This window comes from Panthera leo, chromosome D3, assembly GCF_018350215.1.
Source record: "Panthera leo isolate Ple1 chromosome D3, P.leo_Ple1_pat1.1, whole genome shotgun sequence".
Classification (NCBI taxonomy): Eukaryota; Metazoa; Chordata; class Mammalia; order Carnivora; family Felidae; genus Panthera; species Panthera leo.
The window spans coordinates 8,717,977-8,727,514 of NC_056690.1; the positions used below are offsets into that span (position 1 = coordinate 8,717,977).

Consider the following 9,538-nt stretch of genomic DNA (forward strand, 5'->3'; position numbering starts at 1 on the left):
CTATATGAGGTCACCAGGGCTCCCGGGCTCCCCCTGAGATGGCGCTCCTTTATCTGAAATTAGAAATTAGCCTCTTACAGTTCACAGATATGAGTTTTTGCTAAATTAGCCGTATTCTTAGCATGAACGTGAGGCCTCTTCCTCTTAATTTATCATGGGGCCTGGCTGAGCACATCTATGGGAGAAACATTCCGATGTAACGTTTCCTAAAGGAAAGGATGTCATGGGAGCTAGGCTCTACCGATGCTTGAACTCTCTGCGAGAAAGGGCCGTGGTCCTCTAGTTACCATTCCAATAAATTGTGGCCCTTGACAGAAGTATTCCTAAGTGGCTGTGAAGGTCTGTTTCCAATAAAGAATCACTAGGATTCAATAATAATGACAGCAGGGACATCACTCGCTCATACCCTGCCTTCACGGGAACTAGCAAAGGACCTTCCTCACTCAAGGCACGTCTGTCAGAGAAACACCACGAACACACACACAACCTCCTATTTATTTGAACACAGCTTCTGGGTGGATTTCCATCTGTAGGACGTGTGGCTACATAGTATCTTGCAACCACTGGGACTGCAAAGACCATGGAGGTGGATGATGAAGCAGCCACACAGCTAACAGGCCAGGAGCAGGGACGGCGGCATTACTGGGCAAAGTGAGAGGAGGGCAGGGACTACCTCCCCACCAAAGACAAGCCCGGGGTTGGGTGATGAGCGCCTCTCAGTCCTTCTCTTCTCCGTGGGTGATGATGTGCACCAGGTTCTTATAGTCCAAATTGCCAGTCACGTCAGGGGGGAAGGCAGCGAACATCTGGTCCATCTGCAAAGAACCAGCAACACATGCTGAGGGGGACAGGAGGGCAAGTGAGAGAGGAGGGTCGCAGGGCAGAGGCAGTAGGGGTGCGGTGGACATGGGGACCCGACACTCGGGTCCCCCTCCGGGAAGGCCTTGTTGCTCAGCTGCCGTGGAGAGCGGCCAGCCCCAAGGTCACGGTCCACCTGGGGCAGCCCACGGCCAACTGATCAATGTGAGGCCTAATGTGGGAACTCCTCGAAGGGTATTCTGGCTCCAGGGCTCCCTGCAGGGCAGGGGGTGGGGAGCCAACACACTCTCAGGGCCTGAATTGAAGTTCGGCATCTCCCTCCCTGCCTCCCTGCCTCCTTGCCCTTCCTTGCTCTTTCTTCTGCAAGGGCTGACCCCAAGGGCCATCCTATAGGGATGTTCCTGGGAATCCAGCCTGCAGCAGGTAAAGCAGGGATCACAGGGTTGCAAAGGAGCTAGGCAGGCTCTGCAGGGGAGCAAGGGGGCTGGTGGGGACTGTGGGGAAACGCAGACACACAAGCTACCTCCAGAGGTGCCCATGGCTCAGAGCCAGCTGTGGGGCCGGCGGCGTGGTGGGGGTGGGGGGGAGCAGACTGAGGGAACTTAGTCTTTGAGGGAAACTAGAAATCTAGGCTTTTAATGTGCAATGTCCACATTTAGAAAGTATCAGCTAGTTATTTTTAAAAATACTACAAATATTTTTAGTACTAAAGCTACTAATTTAGGCTAATAATAGCTAACGCTTTATATTGTGCTTTCCACATGCTTTAGCACTTCACATTATCAACTTGTTTAATCCCCACAGCACGCTACGAGGAAAGTTTTATTACTGCCCACTTTACAGATGAGGAGAGTGAGGCCCAGTGAGGTCAAAGAGCTTGTCCAAACTCCCCAGGCTGGTGGGAGGTGAAGGCAGGCTCTTTTAACTGCATGAGTTTTGGTGGGGGAAGTGGGGGGGGGAGAATCTAAATAAAAATTTTAGCGAAATGTGAAACCTGTTGAAATCAACCCTGAGAAGGGGCTATTTTAAATAGATTCAGGTTCATTAATAATATCGACAGGGCCATTGCTTATTGATACAGGACTTTTGATGAATTAGCAGCGAAAGTGCCCCTTCTTCAAGGCACATTACTGCCCCCTGCCAAAAAAAGTCATATATACGGTTTTCTTAAAAAAAGAATTCTATCAAGACACTTTACTGCCATCTGCTGGACGACGGTTGCAATAAATATATACTTCACAATATATTTTATGAGTACAGCATCCAGGAGAATTGTGCAGTGCAGAACCTTCATGACAGTACGTGGTACCCTGCAGGTCACCCTCACTCCATCAGGAAATTGGTGCTCTAACCAGCACCAGGTCTCTAACCAGGCCTCTCTAGACCTGGAGTCAGACAGACCTGGGTTGGAATCCAGGCCTCAGCATTTACCATTAGTGTTGTCCTTTTAGGCCCGTGACTAACTTCCCTGGGCCTCAGTTTCCCCATCTATAAAATGACAATAATGCTGGTAGTCCCTACCTCATAGTGTGATTGAGAGAACGAAATGAGATAGGGGCTCAGTAGCAGGTTCTCTCTCAGTGTGGGGCCAGGGGTGTTTTAGAAAAGAGGGTGACACGGGAGCTGGGGTGCAGTGTGTGCCTGAGGGGCTGTTACCTCCTCTTTGGAAAATCTCTCTGCCTGTGTGGTCAGCATCTCCCGAACGCTGCAAAAAGAGAACGGCGGGTGTGGGCACCAGGTGTGTGTGTGGGAGGCAGGGAACCCCCACGTCCTCCCCCACAGATCCCACTCACTAATCAGCCTTGAGCACCCCTTTGCCTTCGGGGTCAAACACTTTGAATGCGTTGAGAATGGTCTCCTCGGGGTCTGCCCCTGAAACAGAAAGCAGGGTTGAATCATGCTATGGGTGGCTGGAAAACCCACGGTGCCCCAGGAGGCAGGGCCCAACTCCCCTTCAAAGATGGAGGGGCCAGAGCAAGGCTGGTTTGCTTGGAGGAAAGGCCCTGCCTTCCTCTGAGCACTGAACCTCGATAATTAGAAAGAGTGGGCTGAGAATCCAGTCATTTCTGAGCAAACCCAAGGTCAAAAGTGGATCTAGATTCGGAAAGACTGGGATTCGAATCCTGACTCCAGCATTTGCTAGCTGTGTGGCCACAAGCAAGTGGCTTTCCATCTCTGAGCCTTAGACAGGGGATAAAACAGAACCTACCTCCTAGATGGCAAATGAGGTCATGGATCCAAAGTGTGTAGCATGGGGTCTGGCTCAGGCTAAGCCTCAGAGCAATGGTAGCTGTTGCTTTTACCCTCCCCACCCCCAATGTTACTCTGCCTTCACCTTCTGCCAACACCCGTGTGCCCTCCTAGTGCTTTAATTCATGCCCAAAGATGAAGACACGTAAAGACACACACACACAGGTGCACAAATGCAGATGCACCTACACACAGACAGACACACACATGAGCTTACCCTTAAGTTTCTCCCCAAACATCGTTAGGAACACAGTAAAGTTAATTGGACCTGGAGCTTCCTTGAGCATTTCATCGATTTCTTCATTCTTCACATTCACACGCCCTAGGGCAGGAGATAGATACACACTCAGAGCCCCCCGCGCTAGGGCAGAAACAGCTGTCAGGACCCTGGCATTTGCCCGCCTAATGGCGCTTCATGGAATCTAGTCTAAGGGACAAGCAGAGATGGAGTGGGCGGGGCCAAAGAGTCCCATGAGAAGATGTTCTCCACAGTGTTATTTATAATAGCCAGACAGCTGGACACAGCCCAAACATCCAACGTGGGGAGGGGTTAGCTATTTTTTATAATAGTGCCTTCAGAACCTCGAACATTTTAAACAGATATTTTAACTTTTTACTGAAAGGGGAAATGTTCCTATTACAAATGATCCCTTCTCAGTGGGAGGTGGGACACAGATCAGAATCACCTTGAAGGGAACTTTTTCCTTGAAGGGCTGCAACCCACACGCCCTTGGAGATTCTCATAGATCCTGTGCTAGCCTCTGCCACGAGACCAAATAGCACCTTTGTGCAAATTTTTAAAAGTCACCCCTTCTTAAGATAATTTATGTTTTAAATATAAAAATCTACAGTGGCCACAAACATGAATAGTAATCTGTCGAACTATGCAGTGCACAACCTGCTCAGCTGTTCATGGTGGCCCTGAGTTCTGGGAGTAGGAGTGGAGGGGGGTGAGTGGTGGCAGGGTGGACGTGTGTATTTTGAAAAATCTCCACACACTCATGCTTACACTACTGAGATGTTAAATTTAAAAAGCTGGCTTCCAAATAGAATAATTCCAACCTCAAAACAACAACAACAACAAAAATTCCACAAAAAAACCCAAATGTACCTAGAAAAGACTGAGAGGCGGAAATGTTACAGTGGAATGTGACCTAATGGCTAATGTTTTTTCTTTTATACTTTTCTGAGTTTCTCAGATTTTCTATTGTGAGCTGGCATTGCATTCAAAATCACAGAAAAAACAAGTCAGTTTAAAAGAGAAATGAAAGATATGTGAAGACACTCAAAGCCTAAACACTTCTTTGCTTTTCCTCTGAAGTTTGTCTTAAAGGCCAACCGTGCTTGAGCTCTTTCTTTGAAAAATGATAAGCTCTTGACCTTTTCAGTGGCCCCACTTTCCACTCCTCAGGAGGGTGGGGTAAGGAGACCCTCCTGCAGGCCTAGAGGGGGGACATACCAAGAGCAGCAAACGTGTCCCTCAAATCATTCTTGTCGATGAAGCCATCCCTGTTCTGGTCCATGATGGTGAAGGCCTGTGGAAGGGGGCAGTTGGCCGGTCAGCCCAGGAGAAGTTGAGTGGACGAGACCAAGAGATCAGGCTGTGGACTGGGGGAAATGGGGTTCTGGGATTCAGGAGCACCGAAGGACATTAGATCAAGGGTCAAAGACTGGAAACTGGCCGTTCCTCAAAATGTTAGGCGTGGCGTTACCGTATGATCCAGCAGTCGCACCGCTGGGCGTCTGCCCAAGAGAACTGAAAAATCTGTCCACGTGGAAACCTGTGCCTGAATGTCCATAGCAGCATTATTTACAATGGCCCAAACCTGGAAACAGCCCACATGTCCATCAACGGATGCATGGTTACACAGAATGTGTTCTAGCCATGTGATGGATTACTCCTCAGCAATAAAAAGGAAGGAGACCCTGACGCCAGCTACAGCCCAGATGAGCCCTGACACATGACGCTGTATGAAACAAGGGGCAAAAGGCCACATACTGTACGATGTGCTTCTACAAAATGCCCAGAACAGGCAAATCTGTAGGAGCTGAAAAGAGATCAGCGGTGGCCAGAGGTGGGGGGGGGGGGGGGCGGTGGCAGAAGGGAACAGGTAGTGACTGCTGATTGGTGTGAGGTTTCTTTATGGGGTGATAGAAATGTTGGGAAGTTAGTGATGATGGCTACATAGTTCTCTGACTATAGCAAATAACCACTGAATTGTACACGTAGTTTTAAAAAGGTGAATTTAAAAAAAAAATTTTTTTTAACGTTTATTTATTTTTGAGACAGAGAGAGACAGAGCATGAACGGGGAAGGGGCAGAGAGAGAGGGAGACACAGAATCGGAAGCAGGTTCCAGGCTCTGAGCCATCAGCCCAGAGCCTGACGCGGGGCTCGAACTCACGGACCGCGAGATCGTGACCTGAGCTGAAGTCGGCCGCTTAACCGACTGAGCCACCCAGGCGCCCCTAAAAAGGTGAATTTAAGGTGTGTGAGTTATATCTCTATGAAGTTGTTCTTTAAAAAATCAAGTTAGGGGTGCCTGGGTGGCTTAGTCAGGTAAGCATTCAACTCTTGATTTCCACTCAGGTCAAGATCTCATGGTTCTTGAGTTCAAGCCCCACGTCCAGCTCTGTGCTAACAGTGCAGAGCCTGCTTGGGATTCTGCCTCCCTAGCTCTCTGCCCCTCCCCCATGCACACACACTCTCTCAAAAATAAACAAATGTTTGATTAAAAAATAAAAATAAAAAAATAAAATAAAAAATCAAGTTAATACCTGGGGTCTCATCAGCGCCCCCCCCCCTCCCCTCACCAAAGCCCAGTTATCTATAAAATGGGGCCAGCTATCTTTCCCAGGTGGCTCCCACGGAGACGCCAAGAGCTTTGTAAATGCCCAGGTATTTTACAAATGACTTATCATCTCCATGTTTTTTGAGTTCTTTGTAGCTGGTTCCTGAAAGTATTTGCACCCACTCCCCACACCCCACACCCAGCAACTGATCTCGTTCTGGAGATTGGGGCAGGGTGAGGGGGAAGGGAGGGAAGGTGACGATTTCAAATATGACAGAAATATGACAGAGTTCAGATATGACATTTCATCGTGGGAGTTCTTCTTTCCCCGGGGGGCGTAGGGGACACGACATTCCTGTGATCTAAGGGCAAAAGGTGTTAAGGGTTTGTGTACCATTTGGAAGTCCCGAATGGTTTCGCCTTTGATACAGGACACACTGGCCTCTTCAACATCCCTTTCTCTGAAGGCCCAGGTGGGAGTGTGGATGACTCAGTGTGGGCCACGGGGACTGCTGGAAAATTCATTGAGAGTCTATCCTTCCAAGCCTGCGGGCAGTGGCTTAATTCGGCCTAATTGGTACTCAGGTTTATTTAATAAGGCGCACTCCCATTGAATGTGACAGGGTTTCAGCCTTGCTCGTGTTCGACAATGGACGGCTATAGAATTTAAAATCTAAGAGATGCTCTTTTTCATCTCTCAGTTTGGCAGAAATAATATTGTTAGGCTCTTAATACCCAATGTTGATGGAGATGTGGGGGAAAAGGCACTTTTTCCTTTTGGGGCTGCTGGGAGTCGGTATTTGTACCACATTTCTGGAGGGCCACTGCTTCTAGTGGTTTTTAGTTCCTTTTTTAAAGTTCTTTGACCCAACAGTTCTGCTTTTAGGAATTTACCCCAAGGAAACCAGCAAAGATGTGTTATTTATAATGGTAGAGCATTCTAAGCACATGTAACATCCAACCATGGGAAGTGGTTTCAGTAAATTGATAGAAAATGTTGATGCAGAATTGCTCAAAGAAAAATAGCAAAATAATTTAAAAGTATATACATGTAATACGAAAAGTGACTTAAAGGGCGAATATTAAAACGTTAACTGATTATTTCTGGGTCATAGAATTGTAGATCATTTTTATGTTCTTCTTTGTGTTTTTCTGAAAATTTCCCCCAACATTTTCAACAAGAAATACGCTTTACTTTTAGATTGGCAAAAATTATTAAAAATAATTTCTTTAAACGGTTCATGCACATGTTGAGACTGAATTTGGGGTTGTTTGGATGATAAAAACCTCTAACCACTAGGTCCCTGCGGGGAACGTGGAACGAGGGAACGTCCTCTTTGACAGGTGGGAATCTCCATCCGGGCGTATGATTCAACAGCTGCACCCACCTCCTTAAATTCCTGGATCTGGGTCTGTTCAAACATAGAGAACACGTTGGAATTGGCACCTTCTGCTCTCTTCTTGGCTTTCTTAGGTGCCTGCGGGGGGTGGGGGGGGGGAAAGCATTAATTAAAAGAGTCAGAAGCTGGGAGTCGGGTCCCATCTCTGGGTGAGCCTCAGCCGCTCATCTGTGAAATGGGGGGTTTGACGCCCACTCTCATCTCAAAAATGGTGATACTGGAGGGATAAGAGGACCCAGAATCCACCCTGATTCTGGTGGATTCTCAGAGACAGAGGGTTTGCAGCACCACCTTTGCAAACTAGGGGAGGGTACATCTCCGGGGAAGGAGGTAACACTTTCAGATCAGCCCCGGCGGGATCCAGCTGCCTCTGTTGCAATGCATTTCACAAAAAAAAGTTCAGTAATGCGCAGAAGGAGAATTGATTGGAGAGGGAAAACGTCAGGCTCACTAAACCATGAGGAATGCCGAGATGAAATGACACTTTCTCAGGGTGTTAAAACCCACTGCTCCCCCTCCCCAGTTCTCCTTTGATCCAAATGGCAGTGAAATATCCTTTCTAAATGTTCTGTCCTTGCACACACAAACAGTGAAGAGAAGAGCAAGTTAACATTTGTCTCCACCCCGCTTCTCTCTGACTTTAAATAGAGCAAACGCTCGAACACTATACATATACATACATGATTTCATGTAGTCCTCTTGTCAAGTAGGGGCTATGATTACTGTAGCTATTTGACTGGGGAGTCAACTGGGGTTCAGAGAGGTTGGGTCACTTGCCCAAGGTCACACAGGCACAAAAAGGCAGGACCAGAGTTGCACTTGGGCAGTCTGACTTCAGAGTCTGCGCCCCTAACCATTCTCCTACACTGGCCCTGATTTGGGGGCTTCCTGCTTTGGGAGGGGGACGCCTAACCCAACAACACAGGGAGAAAGGTTTTAAATTTGCAAGTTCAAAAGGTGAAAACAAAAAGATTCTTTTCCCCAGCTGCCTGAACAAGAGAAAAGAATTACAATTTGATCCTTAAAAGCGTTCAATCCCATTTTGCAAGCCCTGGGAGTTATTGATTCCTCGAGAGGTCAGTAGACAAGCCATAAAAAAGCCAACTCTCTTATTTTGTTTTTGCGAGTCCCTGGGAGCTGCTGTTATTTGTGGCTTATCGGGGCATTGATTGGGGTTCCTCTGTGTGCACACAGCAAGGGCTGCTTTTTCCACCAGGGGCTGGGGCCCTCATAAGCCAGCTTTCTGCCCCTCCCCTCTGCCCTCTGCTTGTAGGTGGTGTTTCCTCCCCCCTTCCACAGCATCACACCTCAAGGAGCCCTCGCTACTCACCATGGTAGAAAGGACACAGCACTGCTCCCCCAGAAGAATCCTACAGGCTGCCCAGCTCTCCTCGGCCCGGGAACAATAAATACTTCCTCCCCGCGTTTAAAAATAACCCCATGACCACTTTTGGCAGTAATAGGTGAGGCGGACACCACCTAAGGCCCCCCCATCCCATGCCGTTCTTCTGAAGTAAGGGGAGCTCACTCGCCACCCAGTGACACATGAGACCCAAAAAGGCATTCAAGGTTAAAGAGACAGGCGGCTGGGTCACAGGGAGAGATGCTGCACACTTTCGGCAGCACTTGGGCGGGAGACACTTGTGCTTGTCAATTTTGAGAAAGAAAACAGCAGACAGAGAGGAGACCCTTATGATTCTCTAACAGGATCAGGGTCCCGCCCCAGGGCCTTTGCACCTGCAAAGAGAGGTTGGGTCCCTCTGCCTGGAGAGTTTTTCCATCAGACATCTGCGAGGCACTCTCCCTCCCCTCCCTCAGATCTTTGCTCAGATATCACCTTCTCTGTGAGACCTCACCACCATCCTTTTTCAAATAGCCACTCACCCTCTGGCCTCCAGAACCCCTTCTCTGCTTTGTTTTTCTGCATAACACTGATCACTTCCTGACTTACTGTGTAATTCACATATTTTTTTGTGTTCAGTGTCAGTGAACAGTCAGCTCAGAAAAGCAGGGTCCTTTTTGGTTTTCCTCACTGGCTCCTAGCTGGTGACTGGCACACAGCAGCTGCTCAATGAATACTTGTTGATTGAAGAAGTAACAACCTTCACTTACCGAGCGCTTGCTATGTGCCAAGTCCCATGTACACGTGTCTCATGCTCATATTAACTTTCCAGACACGCTGTGGGGCAGGGACCACCTTATCCCCTGTGTCTCCAGCATTCATCCCCCTTTATGGGGATGCTAGGCACTGTGCTAGTGTAAGGGGAGACCGATGCCA

At 48.3% G+C, this 9,538-nt stretch overlaps 1 protein-coding gene across 1 annotated transcript; it reads right to left on the minus strand.

Moving 5' to 3' along the window:
- Positions 1-477: 477 nt before the first annotated feature.
- Positions 478-8,673, minus strand: MYL2 (myosin light chain 2). Its single transcript, XM_042910292.1, has 7 exons — positions 8,591-8,673; positions 7,249-7,338; positions 4,529-4,604; positions 3,287-3,391; positions 2,613-2,691; positions 2,476-2,524; positions 478-815 (listed from the first exon to the last, which is right to left on the minus strand). Exons 1-7 carry the CDS (start codon positions 8,591-8,593, stop codon positions 717-719), a joined length of 501 nt encoding a protein of 166 aa, XP_042766226.1. The 5' UTR covers positions 8,594-8,673; the 3' UTR covers positions 478-716.
- Between the last annotated feature and the right edge of the window lie 865 nt (positions 8,674-9,538).